The following is a 17,812-nucleotide window of genomic DNA, read 5'->3' as shown; positions in this document are numbered from 1 at the left end:
TTCCATTCTATTTGTCCCTAATACTATGAAATTCTCAGGTTTTGCAAAATAATTTTGCGATATAAACTTGTATTAGACTCTTTATTTATAAATTGTGATGATGAGGATAGAAGAAAAACCAGTGCTATTTGGAGATTTAGTCCCATATGTTACATTTTGTGTGAGTGCAATGAATAAAGTTTCACAGAGGACAATATGTCATCAGGCATGGCAAAACCCACGAAAAGTCACCAGGGATGAATTTTCAGTTAAATAGCCTTACTGAAAGAGTGATTCTTAGCTATGAAATATATAACCCCAAAACAATACAAAGAGGAGACCGCTCAGTAACATAGCATAGAATGTTACTTATGAGAAAACGGGGATTAAAGTTAAGTCTATTGAAGCACATGACCTCCCACAATATTGTGCAAAGGTGACAAAAAGAGGATTAGATGTCGTTAACATTTTAAGGGGTCTTTTAATTAGTTCCAAAGTTGTGAAACTAATTAGGCATATCCTGTTTATCTTACAGAGAAGAGGTAATGCAGAGCTAATCGTTTCAAAAGCAAACCCGTTAAAACTTACGTTTAATTTCAAATGGTGTTCAAAATAAGGGTAGGACTTTGGTTCACATGGAGAAGAACATATGTGTCTAATCAAAACGTAACCAAAATGAGGAAAAACATTAATTGTTTGAAGGAAAGAGAATTGGCAGGCATTTACATCCCCATAATCAATAATCAACACAAAGTAATAAATAAAGAATTTCAGACCAAGCTGTAGTAATAATTTATGATGAGAGTAACATATTTGAAAATAACAGGCAATTAAAACATTCTAATGATAAAATGATAACGATTATATACTTCAAAGTATATTGATATCAGTAATCGTAATCACACAAAAAAATCACTGTGATTTCACCCGTCGTTCAATGAATCATAATAATTTCCCATTACAATCCCATTCACTACGTGTATAATCAAACAGCATTGTTCACTGTGTTGATGGTCCTAAGATGGCGGACGATGGCTTCAATCCATGACACTTCACCGCCCATCCAGATGGTATTCAGATCAGTGTGCAAGGCTTATTGTGACTTCAATTTACCTTGGTAGAAATTTTGGAACATTAAATATGGGGTCTTGTGGCAAGCAATTTTCAAATTTATGCAAGATTTATTTGAGCAAGGTTGACTTCATATATGGAGTGGAGAGAAAACAACAGTAAATGTGACTGTTGGATTAAGAAAGATCTAATCAAACTAAATAAAAATATCAAGCTGTAGAAATGTTCTTGAAAGGCCTAATGACTGATTGCTTGAACTATGATATTACTCTGGCCAATGTATCAATGGCAAGTTATAAGCTAGCCTACTAAAATGGTGCACACTGATTAGTCAAGAACAATTTGTGACAGAATTCTACCATTTTTTTTACTGATAACTTTTTGTATGAAACTGGGCCGAAACACCTCAGCACCATAAAATAGCAATGGCTGGATTTCAGTTGTTTATTGTTACAGAATTTCGATTTACACCTAGCTGCACTTTCATCAAGTCAAATAAAACATTTACTATCAATTAAAAGCACCACCTCTTTGCCTGACATTCATAAAACCTAAACAATCTTTTACACAATAAACACAAAGACATACTTAACATGCCCTTAATTGTACACAGCTTTTCCAAGAATATCCCCTCACATACATACAAATCATAGCTCGGAACTAAATCATGACGAGAAAGATATTAAATAGATATGATTTCTGTTATAATTCTGAAACTAAATTTCTATACGTCTTGAATATGAATATTTGAAAGTATTTTCTTTCACATGAAATCAAGTAACATGCTAATTAATCACCAGCACATAGTTGTCTATAATCAGAGTCTAACAGTTTAAATAAACAAGAATCTGACATCATAAGCACCAATTAAAAGCAAATATACAATTTTTCTTTTTTTACATGAGCGTCAAGGTGTTTTTACACCAGCTATTAAATACCATACATGTATATCCTTTCATTCACAAATGACATCATTCATTCAAATAAGAAATAAAACGAAACAAGAATTAATTTCTTCTAATCATTTTCATCACATGATCTAAAGTCACTCTCACCATCCAGCCTTATAGCTCGATATCACCCTAGTATACATTGAGCAATTTACAATCTACAAAATATCATAAATATAGCAATACAAGCAGATAAGATTTCATCTTAAATTACTGTCTTTAACAGCAAGTCTTATATAGTAGTTCTCTTACTTCTATAAAAATTTCAGTAATTATTTACATCAGCATCATAAAAACTTAATTATATCACTCACTACAAGAATTACAAGTGTATCTTATCACTTACTACAAGGTAATTACAAGTGTATCTTAATTAATAATATGCCGATACAAAGAAAAAATGTGTGATTGAAAAAAAAAAGCTAACTCCTTAACTTGGTATGGCAATATAAAATGAGATATTAAGCAAAGATTGATATGTACGTCTTTATTTTGGGAAAAGTGTAGTTTATTCAAATTGTGTGACCCACACCAAAGTAAAACAGGATTTTGGAAAAATAGATGGTGAGCAGGATAGTAAAACCTCTATAAAGACTTTCATTTCAGCGTCAGCTGGTCTGATATCATAGATTCCTGAGGATAATTCATGCCTCTAAAGCAATAAAATATGGACAGTCCAATTTTGTGCTAAGCTCCAAAGTTGTACCCCAATGATCATGCTTCTTGGCATCATTTTAACATTTAACCCCCAACCTGCTAGAACCTAATAACCCCTGTACAAACCCTATGGGAATTACATAAGTTTGTAGACAACAGGTTAACTTCTGCAAAAACATAAACAGAAATACCAAATATGATTTTATTGTGCCTACATGGGCCCCAGACTAAGAGTGTATTGATACATGATATATGCAAGGTGAAGAATTAATCATTTACATTATTGAATAATGTACAAGAGCAGCAATTTTAGGAAATTAAGAATGATTATAAAAACAAATACAATGTTAAGTCCAAAAGTGTGACATACAAATTCTAAATCAATAGGTTTCTCATCAACTACAGTTGAACTGTCATTGTCTGACAATTGAAATACAATCTTTAGAGATTAGAATTCCAATCTTTGTATATTAGAATTCCAATCTTTGTAGATTAGAATTCCAATCTTTGTATATAATTCTCATTTTAACGAGTATCTGAATGGAAAATCCATTATTTTTTCAAAATTTTAATTAGGTTTAAAGAAAATGAACACCCACAGACAAAATGGGTGTATCTCATTGAGCACAAACATAAGGGCGACCAGTTAAGTGTAAATTGTGAAGTCTTGAGTAACTTATGAACAACCTCATGAAACAGCACCAAAACGTGATATATTCATTTATTTCATGTATTAATGCTTCAATTGCACAATCATTTGCTTTTTTTATCACACAAGATGTATCTTAAGATCTCATGATTCCTATAACTAAGAAAGATATTGAATAAAAAAGCATAGGATAATACAGGAAACTAAAAGCTGGAAAATCATATTCAAGAGGCAATTAACTTAAATCATCATGTTAAATAGATTGGCATAATTGGGAAATTTTCCAAAGATCCTTTATTTCGTCGATCATTAACAAGATATGAAAATAACAAATGATACATCCTTGCTACATTTTAAGCATTTCAAGCAGTATCTTAAGTACATATTTAAGTAGTAATTAAGACATAATATGTGTTTCCTTGTACCCTATACTTTCTTCAAATTGTGGCAAGAAATATTTTGAAAGTCCATAAGCATTGACCAATAGAATGATGATCAAACAAAACAAAAATAAAATTCATGATTGACAACATAATATGCCTATTATTAATATACATACACATATACATATGTCCTTCACCTTTTAAAGTTTCTGTTTGAAAGTTTAGACTTTTTATCAATGATACACATTCAAAAGCATTCATTTTTGCTTTTAAATCAACATGATCAATATGATAATATTTTAATCTTTGAAATCTATTCACTTTACTAAGTACTGACAAAATCTACTTCATATGAATAAAGAGAAACACTGTATGCTGCGATAACGATAGTCAATCTTTGTTTTATTCAGTTTTTGTTGAAATTCAAATCGCTCTTCGATTGCATTATATACATTTTTTTCACATATGAATCACATCCAAAGATTTATCTTGGCATAAAACAGGAAGAAGAAAAATAGTCAAGCAATAAACCCATTTAAATCGATTTTAAAAAGATGATGAAGGGTTCAAGTACTTCCTACAGTAAATTCACCCAAAATAATTGAAACCTGCCAATCGGCATTTTGATGTGTTCTTTGAATGAAACACAACAAATATTTCAATTTCAAATATTTATTTGAAAAATGACATGTTCTTTTCACGTTGTAAAAATTATTTTTTGCCAACAAATGCCTTGTTTTCACTAGATCTTGTCCAATTTTGGAGAAAAACACTGGTGAAATAAACAACTTTTTCTCAATATCATTTATTCACATCTACAGATTTGTGTTAAAGACATAATTTTTGACATTTCATAAATGTCTTTGGAAAATCCATTATACTGCAAAAGGAAGAAATGAAATAGAGAGGAAGTAAGAAGAAAAAGAAAGTATCTTGCATTCAATATGAAGCATGCATACCATGGATCGGTTGCCATGGTAATATAACATTTGATATATAACTGATTTGGTATATAGCGGTCAAGCGACGACCATTTCCAACCTGAGCTGATGTAGTACAATAGTTGCTCTCCTTTAAACCTCACAATGATGTCCATCTTTCTAAGTAATGTCTTCTATTGGTACCTGCATCCAGACATTCTGGAATTAAAAAAAGAGAGGAAAAATCATTACAACAAAATCATCTTCATCATCATCACTGTCATCATCACCATCGTCGTCATCATCGTCACAGTCATCATCATCATCATCGTCACCGTCATCACCATCATCTCATCATTATCTCATCATCATCGTTGTCATCATCATTGTCACCGTCATCATCATCATCATCATCCTCCTCATCATCATCACAACAACAACAATGAAAAGAATATCAATAATGATATTAATCATGATAATAAACTCTTATACAGCACTTGATACATCTGATCAATGTGCCTAACGCTTCACAGATATATTATTACTCCGGTCATCGGATCTTGGCATGCCCACAATACATGTGCATTCTCCACTCCCTGGGGAGCATTCCTGCAAGTTTCAAAACTTAATTGCTCGGCATACTAATCTGGCATTAGCATCCTACCAAGTATCCATTTAACACCAAGTTTCATATTTTTACAGACTTCCTCTACTAACTTACCTATAGATACATAGGTGCTTGTCGGTATTGCATTGTGATCTGAAAAAGTAGTCTTAGTGTTTAATATTTTTCTCTGAAACCAAAAATTTATCAGGCAAATAAGAGATGACAAGTAAACATGTAAAAATATGATAAACGGAATTGAATAAGAGAATAGTAAGAAGGTAACCATAATAACTGTAAGACATATATATCATAGCAAATATACAAATAATCTTACCTCTCTTGTATGGCACGTCCATCTGAGAATTGATTCATCATCGCCATAGTAACCTGCACAGCTTACAACGCATGGCTGTTCATCTTCCAAGCTGTATACGGGATAAAGATAAGAATGATTGTTACTTGTTGGCTGCTGCAATAATCCCAAACCCCCACCCCCTGTCCACTCTAATGTTTGGATGTCAAGGGCTTGTCTTGCAAGACAATGATGATGGATAGTGTACTGGCAAGAATTAGTGCATTCTGACTGAAATGATAACTACAAACATATATTTTTTTCCTTTTAATTGTGAAGAATATCTTGGTGTTGCTTAGATACATCACTCCATTACATTCTATACAGACTAAAGGTGAAAAGGATATAAAAGAGAGAGATGGAGAAAGGAATGGCAGAGAGAGAAGAGAGAAGAGAGAAGGGAGAGGAAAGATAAAAGGGAGGACAGATTCGAGAAAGGATGATTACCAACCTGGTAAGGACAAGGATCCTAACTTGTTGTTCAGATATTTTCCTCTTTGCTTCACACCTCAGTTCACATTGCTGATAGACTTCAATCTCTGAGGGGTCAAAGGTCGTTCCCTTAGGGGTCAGTGTCGAGTACCGAGATTTATCCTCTTCCTTCTCCATCAAAGGTTCACCAGTCGGTACTGATCCATTGGCTACCTCCAGTAGAGCATCCAACGTTGCGTCGTCACAGCCAATACGAGAGCCACGTCTTGTTTCTTCTCGTAGCTCTCGGCTGTAGCGGTATTTCTTTTGTTTCTTTGTTGACGAGCGATGAGTGAGTTTACCGAGCACTGACTGAACTCTGTCTTTAGATTTATGATGTAAACTGGTGCGATTGGTTGGTGATGTTTGCTCTTCTCCTGATTTCTCGCTTGATGTTGATTTATGTCTAGGATGAAGGAGCTTCTTCAGATTCCGAGGACTATCCAGCCTCTTCCTAGAGTTCTTTGGTCTTCTATTCTTGATGGCATATTCCCTTATGCTATGTTTATCACTGTTCATTGTACCATTCTTTAGACTGTTCTCGAAGACTGACGTCTCATACTCTGCGCCATCCTCATCTCTTCCAACCACAACAAACTCCTCCAGTGTCTTTGACTTCCTCATCTTAGATTCAGCCGTCTCAATCTCAGGCAACATCAACTCAGCTCTTCTGTTATTCTGACTTCCTTCTTTCTTGATCTCGTCATCTTTCTTCTCAAAGTCATCCTCCTCATCTTCATCACCAGTCTTTAGCCCCTCTTTGCTTCCACCCATCCCGCTATCGACGATGTTCTCCTGAGAGCTTCTCTCTGCTTCTGAAGTCTTTTCATCGTCAGAGCCTGTTGCTATGGCATCATCACTTTGATAGGCCACGCCCTCATCATCACCATTAGATTTGACATCAAGTTCATCTTCAGATCTACAGAAATAAACCAAGGTCAAACATCCTTTACAAATATGCATGAGATATGCAAAGAGCTATTAATACAAATTTCCATCACTTAAGTACCAATCTTGTTCATGAGATTTCATATGGATGTGGAAACATTGTGGTTCTGACTCTCGCCTTGTAATCAGAGGGTCGTGTGTGTGAATCCCAACGCAGCCTAATGTCCTTTGGAAAGGCGTCAATCCACACAATGCAAATCTCAAACCAGGTGCTAAATGGGAACCCCATAGGATGCAAAAGTCTATGTAGTATGCCTAGCAATTGAGTCTTAGAACTCGTGTTGGAATGCACCCCAGGGAATGGAGAAAGTGTATACATTGTGTGCATGCATGTCATGATCTGAATACTGGGGTAATAATAATTACATGTGATCGCTATTCAGTGACCAGCACATTCTTCATACAAGTGTCTGATCAGCCCCCCATAAAGATACAAAAACTTGATAAGGAATATTTACCTTGTAAGAGAATGTAAGTTTTGACCTTCTACATCAATGACATCATAGATAGTCAGGTGACCATCAGCTGTACCAATCCATAGTGTGTTGTTATATGGCATGACAGCGGATATACGAGACATTGATGCCTGATCACTGGGAACCTGAAAAGAAGACCATATAAATGTAATTTCATTTCTTTTAGATTTAGATTATCATCATCATCATCATCATCATCCATGCCTGGGCAGATTTTAGACTGTTGATGTTCTTACCCCCAGAAATATTGAAACAATTATCATTAAATCATATAGGCACCCATAAAAATGCATTTTTTATCACTATCCAACTGAGTCAGAAGGGGAATTTAGTCTTTTGGAATAATCTTATCACGGAGATATCACCTGAAATTGAGAGTAAGCTTGAGATAGTTTGTGCAATCTACTGAATACCTACCTTAAAGATTGGAAGTTGATCAGAAGATGTATCATATATAAGCAGACATGATAGTGAATGTATATCCCAGAGAGTGATGAATGATGAACCACGCATACTAATCCATACACCTCTATCGCTCAATGCCATGTTCTGAATGTGATTATTAGGGTTCTTAGACATCTCAAAGCCATCCAGGACGTTCAGGGAACTACATGAATACAAAAAAGGTGAAATCTCAACTAAAGTAGTTGCAGCAAGCAATAAATTCATGACCGAAAGTCTTGAAAAAAGTCAGCATTAATTGTTACCATATTATAGATTTATATATGTAATCTTGACTTTCTGAAATGTAGAATTCTATGCTGAAAAGTAATCTCACTGCAGATCACCAACACAAATAAGCACATGTGGGACAGCATAGTACTACTGCTTGCAAAAGACCCATCACCTTAACTATGCAGGATCAGTCCCCAAATGGATGAAGAGCTTACCTGTTGAGGATATTGACAGAGTTTCCTGAAGCACACCAGATTTGATTGAGATCTGGTATGAGTTGAATACATCGTACAGGAGATGCTCCTATAGCATGGTAGAACACTTCAGATGGACGAGAGTTGATGATGCCCTGAAAAGATTTGACAAAGTGAATTACATACAATTATATACTGACAGAAAATAAACTTACAACACATAACACTATACAATATATTACAAACAATCATCATGTAACATTGTTGCCAATAGATATCGGGGCTCTTAAGAACTGTAATAACCAGACACAGAAGCTCCTTAAACAATCTAGAAATTGAAACTGAGGAGAAGGTATATTTGTTTGGGACTGCCCACATCCAACAAAGGATTTAGAATGGAATGATGACTTATTGATAAATAGAGGACAGACAACCCTAGATTTCTGAAAGTGGTTTGGTGGCTGTTAAACATACCAAGAGAATTGGGAAGCACTACATGCCTTGTTTACTAACCTCCATAACAGCCAATGTACCATCAGCCAGTCCCACATATACATTCCTTGTGTTGTCTTCATGGATGACACAAAGAGGTGTGTCTCGTAATCTCTCACACCATAGCTCTTGCCTGGATAAAGAATGAAACACAGACACTTGCATTAATTTGAGATGTCATCCCAATGATCCCTGGGATAGTTTGCAAAGACTAAGTTACAAATGTCTTTTATGAGTGACTAGAACTGAGATTGTTTCCAACAATTTTTATTACACACAAAGTTGAGATGACATGAGATGGCATTTAACATTATCTGTAATGCAGTTAGTTTTTTAAAAAGCAATTTGATGGAAGTGGCCAAGAGATTTAAGAAAAAAAATCCCATAATAATAATTTGGCATCCATTTGGGATTTCCAGAAGAAACACCCCTTCTAGGTGAAGTCTCTGAGATGTCTCCTGTATTTTCAATGACGTCTCAGTATCAAAATAATCCCTGCAACTGATATAGAGGTATTGGGAATTGGAATAAGTCTAGAAAATTAGTCTAAAAAACCCAAACATGTTTACAGTTCTACTCAGAGTCGCCATAATTTTCCTGAAAAGATGCGTACTCGTTCAAGTCTGGTGAGCTACATTGTACAGTGTAAACTGAAAACATTAATGAAATATGATGCAGGATGGAGGGACTTACTGAGTTTGTACATTGAAGAGATATAGAAACCATGATAGGGTACCAAGAAGCACACAGTCTGGACCAGCCATTGACATACAGATTACCCTGCTGTCAAGCTGAATGGAAATAAAAAGAAAATAAGAGAAAATAAATATAAGTGTAAAGATTATCAAATAGATGTCTTTCCTACATGTTTCATATTGAAGATGGAAAAAGAATCCAAGAACTTTTTTTGTCCAAAGATGAGTCATTTCCAACAATAGAACATTTTTATTAGTAAGAAAGAGGTATGTATGTTTAAGCGGGACAATCGATGCCTTCATGAAGGATAGATCATAATATATTTCTTGAGTTGATTCATTAATGCAAAAATTCCTATTATTAATAATCCCTTTATTTCAAAATTCATCAGTTCTCAGTAAATCTTGAGAAGCTGTAGAGATTTTCCCACAAAGATAAAACAAGTGGTTCAACACAGTGTTAACTTACCCTAACACCAATGTTCTGTTTGGAGCATTGTTGTACATCAACCCGACTGATCCAACCTTGCCTGATATCACCCCGACATACCAACAAACCTCCTATAAGATATAAGCGATGAATATCAAGTGACCTCTATCTGAGAACACAAAAGTATCTTAAGTTTGAATTTTTCTTTCCTATTTCACTTCATCTATTAATATTATTAATATATTTCATACTATCCATAATGTAGCTATCAAGTTATAATAGTGGTTCAAATTGTTTTTTTAAACTAACAGTAATGAAAATATATCCACATATTCTTTACAGTGTCATGTTCCTCATAAAATCTCAACATTTCTGCCTAAAGCAAGTCAAAATTTCTGACAACTGAACAGCATATGAAAATGTATATGTCCTCTATTGTACAATGTTCACAAATATGTATAGTTACAATGCCAATCTCCTTCGCAGACTGGATGATAACCTGTCTGACAACCATCCTAAAATTCTAAAAGGATAACAATATACACAAGTTTGCACATGAAACATTTAATGCCCAATTATTATTTCTCTTTACTCCCCCACCCTGTTTTATAAGGGCCTAAAAATAAAATAAAATAAATATTTTATCTTACATTGAATCAATCAAAATTCAATTTACCTTGTGAGTACTCAACAGCACAGTCCATCTTCAGATCATGATCAGAAACTTCTCCATAGGAACATTCCTCAGTCCCAGATGTAGGTCCTTGTGTAATGGTTTGTACGCTGCTTGTTAGACCTTCTTGCTTTTCAAACTCCTGCCTCGCTCTCTCCTGTTCCTCATATACCTTCTGCAGGTTGCCCATGTAGTGAGCCTGTCTTTCCTCAATCCAACTCCAGGATTGAAACTCTTTCATGTTGTCCTTCACCATCTATTACAAGAAAAAAAGAAGTAAGCTACAAGATTGATGGATTGGCGACTATTATTCTTCCACTTGCTGAATCTATGAAATATTCAATCTTTTTATATGTCTGATCCCCATTTTCCCCCATTCTTACTTTAATTCATGATAGTTTAGAACATTACAACTTGTCATATGAACTACAAAACAAAGACAAATCATTCCAGAAAGGTCCAACATATAGGGGGTTAGATGGACGTAATTATTTTAATTGCCTCAATTTGAATTTGTTTTAGCTATTAATTCTTTTGTTCATTCATGGCTGTGTATTTATCAACCAGTGCAGCCAATGCTGACCATTAATCGCAATGAACAAAAGGTTGTGACAAATGTAATTAATCCCAGTATATATATGTGTCTTGCAATATACATAGTTTAGATTCAAATCAATAGCACAATTTATCACATAGCACTGTCCTTTTTTTATGCATGAAGTATCAGGGTGGAGGGTGAACAATACATTGTTGATCAAGAGTACTTGTATGCTTTCTTGATGACTGATTATAGTATAATTAATAGCCTTTCTGAACTTGATATTGATTTTAAACAGTTGCAATCTACATACAGTGGGACATGGCCATGATTGACAGAGGGGGAACTTTATTATTCTGTATGTTCTTTTATGTTCATTCATACATAATCATTATTTCACAGGGCATATCTAATACAAAATTATCTCAAATCTTGAATCATGCTAGTCAGTAATTCCTTGTAATCACAATGGAAATGTACACATGCATGTCTGGGTACAGTACCTGAACTAAGTTCTCTATGTTGTAGCTGAGTTTACAGAGTTGTTTAGTATCTTTGAGTAGAGCTAGAATGTCTTTCCTGCTCAACAAAGCTTCTTCATGATACTGTAGTAATGCCATTGAGAATTGGAAGAGAACATAGAGACCGTCCAGAAGAAAACAATCCCAGATCCTCAGTAAGGTCTACAATAGAAGCAGGAAGAGAAATATTATCAAACTACTGTATAAGTGGTTTCTTTCGCGGGGGTTTTATTTTCGCGATTTTCGCGAATCGGGATGCGACCGCGAATTTAACATCACGCGAAAAGGTTTTGAACAATAGCGCGAATTTATCCACGCTAGAAAATGTTTTGAACTCCATGAGAGAGTTGTGTATGTGGCGCTAATAATAGCACACACAACGATACAGAGCGCGCGATGCGTTGAAGAATGGAATGTAGGTCAAATAAATACGGTCACTGTACTGTAATATATAATTCGCACATATTACTAATAATAGAATGTGTGTTAAAACAAAAGAGTTCATTCATGCACTCTCTCTAGCTCTGTGCGTCGCATGTTAATTCAGTACTAGTATTGAAAGTTTATCGGACATTACTACAACTACAAACATGCATCGATTTTTTAAACCGGTTCAGAAGGTAGGATTGCCAAAGCCCACCGACAAAAAACATGGACTAGATGCTGGGTCTGTTAGGGCAGCAAATGATGCCGTGAATGCCTTGGAGGGAGATAACTCGGCATCGTCATCAACGAGTAGAAAGCGAGGGTCGTATGGAGTGTACCCCCCAGATCTAAGGGCTAAAATAGGACGCTATGCAGCTGAGTATGGGGTGGCTTCCGCTGGGCGCAAATACTCGAAGGAGCTTGGGAAGAAAGTTAATGAAAGCACGGTTCGTGGGATGAAGACAGCTTATCTTAAATGTAAGAGTAGCGACCCCGATGTGGACATCGACAACCTGCCTAAGGCTACCCGAGGACGGCCTTTAATATTGGGGAAATATGATGAGGACGTTAAGAACTACATTACGGCCATCCGTCTAAGTGGTGGAATTGTGAACACAAAAATTGTGCTCCCAGGAGCTCGTGGTCTACTAAAAAACAAAAAACCGCCTGTTCTAGTAGAGCATGGAGGGAATGTGCAACTCGACAAAGCATGGGCTCGGTCGATTATGGACCGCATGGGGTACAGCAAGAGAAAGGGGACCAAAGGAGTGAAAAGTCGCCCAGGTGATCTCCAGGAATTGAGTGGGAAGTATTTCCGGCGTATCGGACGCCGAGTTCGAAAGTATGATACTCCAGACGAATTGATCATTAATTGGGATCAGACGGGGGTAGATGTGGTGCCTGCTAACAACTGGACTATGCATACGCGGGGAGAAAAGCAAGTGCCCATAAAGGGTATTGATGATAAGAGACAATATACTGCTTTACTGGCATGCTCCCTAGCTGGGGATTTTCTACCGCCGCAGATATTGTATCAAGGGAAGACGGAGCAGTGTCACCCCCGGAATGTAGCATTTCCAGATGATTGGGACATTTGGCACTCTGAGAGTCATTGGTCAACCAGCGAAACCATAATCAGATACCTGGATATGGTAATCAAACCGTATGTTGACAAGACACGTGCACGTTTGGGACTTGATGCCAGTGTGAAGCCCATTTTGATTTTTGATGTGTTTCGCGCCCACCGCACAGATGACGTCAGAGAGAAGATTGCGCAAGATCTGGGAGCTGCGTTTGTGTATGTACCGGCCGCATGTACAGATGAATTGCAGCCCTTGGACGCTACCGTAAACAGCGCATACAAGAAGGAGATCAACTCACAATTTAATGCTTGGTATGCCAACCACGTGGCCCAGGGCATAGAAGATAGGAAGGATATGGACACCATTGCGAAGTCAATTGACTTGCGAACATCGGTGATCAAACCCCAGCATGCACAGTGGCTAATTCACACACACAGTGTTATTGCTTCAAATAGAGAGCTGATCGTCAAGGGCTTTCAGATGACAGGGATTTTGAAGGCTGTTGCTGACGCGAGGATGGCACCGGTGCCCGATTGCGAGGACAGCGATGCCGAAGCAGAATGGGAGTAAACACGGCTTTTGTAGCTGAACATTTCTTGTATATAATAATTGTGTTTGTATTTGCCTCAGAATTAACATTGTTTGGACAACATATTTAACCTTTAGTTGAAAGTTGAAACGTTTACATTCCACATCGGACTCGGAGTTACGTTGTATCATGTTTTATACCGGATGTTTAGCAGTTTATGGAACATTGTCGCCAGATCAAGCATGTCAAGGAATATAATTTATGGATATACTACTGTAATCAAGAACATGTGAATTATAGTCAAGACCTGGCAGAATTTCAGGTAAGTTTTTATTCCATTTTACTGTTTTTTAAATAAATATAACGTCTCATTTGTAAGACAAGAAAAGATGGATTACCTAGGGGCCTAGTTCTAGATCTGGTTGCTCTAAATTCCAGATTTGCCGACCGCGAATTTAACATCGCGCGAAAATGTCGGGACCCCCGCCGAGCGCGAAAATATCTGTACGCGAAAAAAACCACTTATACAGTAAATGATTGCACAATAAACCTTCAGAAAACAATAATATGTGAGTATAAAATATCAAACACTAATTTCTGTACTCCAAGTATAATCCTGTTACACAAAAGTGAAATCTAATTGTCACATGTATCAGAAACCTAACATAAAATCTATCTGTTGCAAGAAAATTAAAAACCACAGCAAATACATGAACCTAAAAAAGCTTTGAAAAAACGAAAAGACCACAGCCAATTATGATTATTAGTCATGAAAATTAATAAGGATAATAAAAATATCAATTTACTTCTTGATATCTGAGTTAATACTCAAAACAACTTTTACTGATTTTGGTCCATGGTTGTTGTATTTTATTTGAAAAGCGAAATTTACTAAAATAGAAAACATCTAAAAATGAATAAGTCACAGAAGGTGAAAAATAACCTTATTCCTTGTGGTAATTGAGATGTAAAGAGAAATAATGATACTTGAAACAGACTTACATTGAATGGGACCACCTCAAAGTAGATAGCAAGGAACCAATTGAGAGTGAACGAACACATCTCAACCCCCACATCATCAAGATGGGCATGTAATCGTGGTAACCGACATTGAAGGATCTCTTTCAAGACGTACTGATCGGCTTGAGCTCCTATCAAACTAGCATCAAAGTAGTTGTGGGGGAAGTAGTACTCTACAACTGCAACCAGACACCTATAATATGACAGATAGATAAACAGAATTACATACTTCTCTACTAGTTGTGGGGGATATCTACATCTCAAACCACATGTGACATGGGAGAGGAGCAGATTTACAAACCAAACTACTAGTTGTGGTGAATTAGTACTCTTCAACTGCAACCAACACCAATAGCATGAGAGATTACTTCATATACTACACTGAAACAAATCAATTGATAAATACTCTTCAGTGAATTGATTGGCAATTGAAATCTCTTTCATTTTCATACTCTTTATTCAAATCTGAAAACCTCTATTCATTAGGTTTTATTAAGGTTATTACAGAAACTTATCAGATACTTTTGGTTATAATAGACATATTAAATTGTCACACTATAAGATAAGCACCTCATGATCTTCTATTTGATTGACTTCAACAATTCCTTTCATTTTGATTCTGATCAGCTTAACTCAAAATATGATCTTTGTAAATTTAATTATCGGTAACAAGCTTGAATCTCATCAAGCATATCTATAGGAATTATATCAGAAAATGTTTTGGAAATGACAAGCATATGACTCATGCTTTTTATTTTATGAAAGATCTAAAGGTAGAAATTCGAAGTTATTTAAGAAGAAATTGTAATCAGAAGAGACTTGATTTAAAACAGGTCTCAAAGGTTCTTTCAATCCTTTAGTTCCTGTTTCGTTATTTTATCTATGTTTATTTTTGTATGTGACTTTTGTATAAAACGATTGTAAATATCATATGAACAATAAAGTTTTTTTATGAAACAAACTTCAGGGAGGTCTTCACAAAGAGTTAAAGATGAATAAAACTCATGCTTAAATGCAAATGGACATATGATGTTTAATCTCATTGATGTACATGTAGTACCACACGTACCCTGCGCACGACCTGACCAATGAGGTGATGTGTTATATGCAACTGTGAATTTAAGAACGATTTTTATCCAGAATTAATTCTTTGTGAAACATTCCTAGATGCTTGTAGTAGGTGATTTACAATAACTGATTGTTGAATGCTACTCACCAGAAAGCTGTTTCTATATCCATAAATAGAAGACTCATTCCAGCAATGAAATTCATTCCTTGACAATAACCAATCTCAGGATTGTGAACACAGAATGCTTCAAGGAGCTGCCTCAACTGGGATATCTAAAGAAAACAAATTATAGAATATCCATCAGTCTTTCTTTAAAAATTTAGGTATAAGCCGTAACTAATTACCTGACTAAAGATTTAGATGTGGCTGGCATTGAAGGAAGATAAACTGTAATGGTGTTATTGAAGATACAACAATGGGGAATTATGAAGTAATACTGCCATGGTAAGGAATAAGAGAGATATATATTTAAGTAGGAAAAGTGTGTGAGGATATACCATCAAGGAATGAAAATCACAAACCCCTTGCAAATAATTCTTAACAAAGAAAGTAAATGATGATGATATTGGTGATTATGATCATAATAATGGGAGTGACAAGGGGATGATAACAGAGCTGCCAACCTTGTGCAAGCAAAAAAAGGAATCATTATGGCCAAAAAAAGGAATTTCCAACAAAAAAAAGGAATGTGTTAAAACGAACCTTAAAACCACATGCGACAAACATCCAATGCAAAAAGTATGTATGCAGTGAACAATTAAAAAAAAGTTAATCTCTAGGCCTAGTCTGGGCTAAGTAACGGAGTGTTACAAATTGGACCCTTAGTCTTGGGCCGTTTGATATAATCTACCAAGTTTAATTAAGTCAGTAGCAGGGCTTGATTTAAGAATTGATAGGGGCAAGGCCATTTTCAAATGGGCACTTTCAGCTTGGGGCAACCGGCAAAGTGGCCTTGGATGCCCCAAAATTTCAAGGGGTATCAAGGCCATTCTAAAGGGCATGAAGGCCACTTTTATTCTAGTCAAATGGGCACCTAGGCAAATTTTTCTAAAAATGACAAGTAGGCCTTTCATTTTGTAGTGCAACCTACTCCGCCTCCGGCACTTATCAAAGTGAAGATCTGTCGAGAAAAAATTATTTCAGGGGCACCAAAATCAGTTCTGGTGAACATTTTTAGGGCCCCATTTTTATGGGGCTTCCTTTCCACTTCTAAAATAATTCATTGTTTTATGTTGAGTTTCCTGACAAAACTACCAAATTGTAGACTAAGAGAAAAAAAAAAGTTGACATCAATTCAGACTTCTCTTCCCAAGTAACATTGTTTTTGCCAAACAGTACCCTTTAAAATAAAGTGTCATAAAATGGAAGTGTACATGTAACATTCCACAAATATAGAAAAATTATTCATAAATCAATCTAATCTAAAATTCAAATAGATCTATAGATAAGAAGTTGAAATCATTCCACAAAAGTCCCATCGTAAATCACTTCACGATGTGCACAGCTCAGCCTCAATCATATAAAATATATAAAATTCAGAAATATCGCACCTTAGACCGCAGTTACTGTTATTTCCTTTCAAATGATGACCAAAACATAATCATCCTCGATCCTTTCGTTTGTCATCGTAAGTTGCCATCTTGGATGACGTCATCATCCTTACAGACGTATTTACCAGTCGCTATACATCGCGATTCGTACCATGCATGCCGTTCGCATATTCAACTAACGTGTATGTACGTGCACGCTATCAAATTATTAAAGTGCGTTGGAAAACCGGCCGGCGGGCGACTACGCATGCGCAAGTACCAGGCTCATCTCGGGCTCAACACGCACTCCACATACATACAATTATGTACACACATTATCAAAATTGTCAAAAAACGTAATTTGAAAAGAAAAACCATAATGCCGTAATTTGAATGAAAAAACGTAATGATTACAGCAAAAACGTAATGGTTGGCAGCTCTGTGATAAGGATTGCATTGGTGGTGATGGTGATGAT

The 17,812-nt window shown here is 35.9% G+C and overlaps 1 protein-coding gene across 1 annotated transcript in view; it reads right to left on the bottom strand.

The window, feature by feature from the left end:
* Positions 1 to 750: 750 nt before the first annotated feature.
* Positions 751 to 17,812, bottom strand: part of LOC129277540 (uncharacterized) — a 29,138-nt gene continuing 12,076 nt past the window's right edge. Inside the window, exons 13-25 of the mRNA XM_054913703.2 lie at positions 15,955 to 16,079; positions 14,721 to 14,931; positions 11,664 to 11,843; positions 10,626 to 10,878; positions 9,989 to 10,080; positions 9,518 to 9,615; positions 8,846 to 8,957; positions 8,354 to 8,487; positions 7,881 to 8,070; positions 7,446 to 7,588; positions 6,020 to 6,958; positions 5,551 to 5,641; positions 751 to 4,828 (exon numbers count right to left, since the gene is read on the bottom strand). Of these exons, the coding sequence (XP_054769678.2) occupies positions 4,790 to 4,828; positions 5,551 to 5,641; positions 6,020 to 6,958; positions 7,446 to 7,588; positions 7,881 to 8,070; positions 8,354 to 8,487; positions 8,846 to 8,957; positions 9,518 to 9,615; positions 9,989 to 10,080; positions 10,626 to 10,878; positions 11,664 to 11,843; positions 14,721 to 14,931; positions 15,955 to 16,079 (2,607 nt within the window). The 3' untranslated portion in view covers positions 751 to 4,789. The remainder of the gene's footprint in view (positions 4,829 to 5,550; positions 5,642 to 6,019; positions 6,959 to 7,445; positions 7,589 to 7,880; positions 8,071 to 8,353; positions 8,488 to 8,845; positions 8,958 to 9,517; positions 9,616 to 9,988; positions 10,081 to 10,625; positions 10,879 to 11,663; positions 11,844 to 14,720; positions 14,932 to 15,954; positions 16,080 to 17,812) is intronic.

The sequence above is a fragment of the Lytechinus pictus genome, chromosome 15 (genome assembly GCF_037042905.1).
Source record: "Lytechinus pictus isolate F3 Inbred chromosome 15, Lp3.0, whole genome shotgun sequence".
Lineage (NCBI taxonomy): Eukaryota > Metazoa > Echinodermata > Echinoidea > Temnopleuroida > Toxopneustidae > Lytechinus > Lytechinus pictus.
This window is presented reverse-complemented; position numbering and strand designations above follow the sequence as displayed.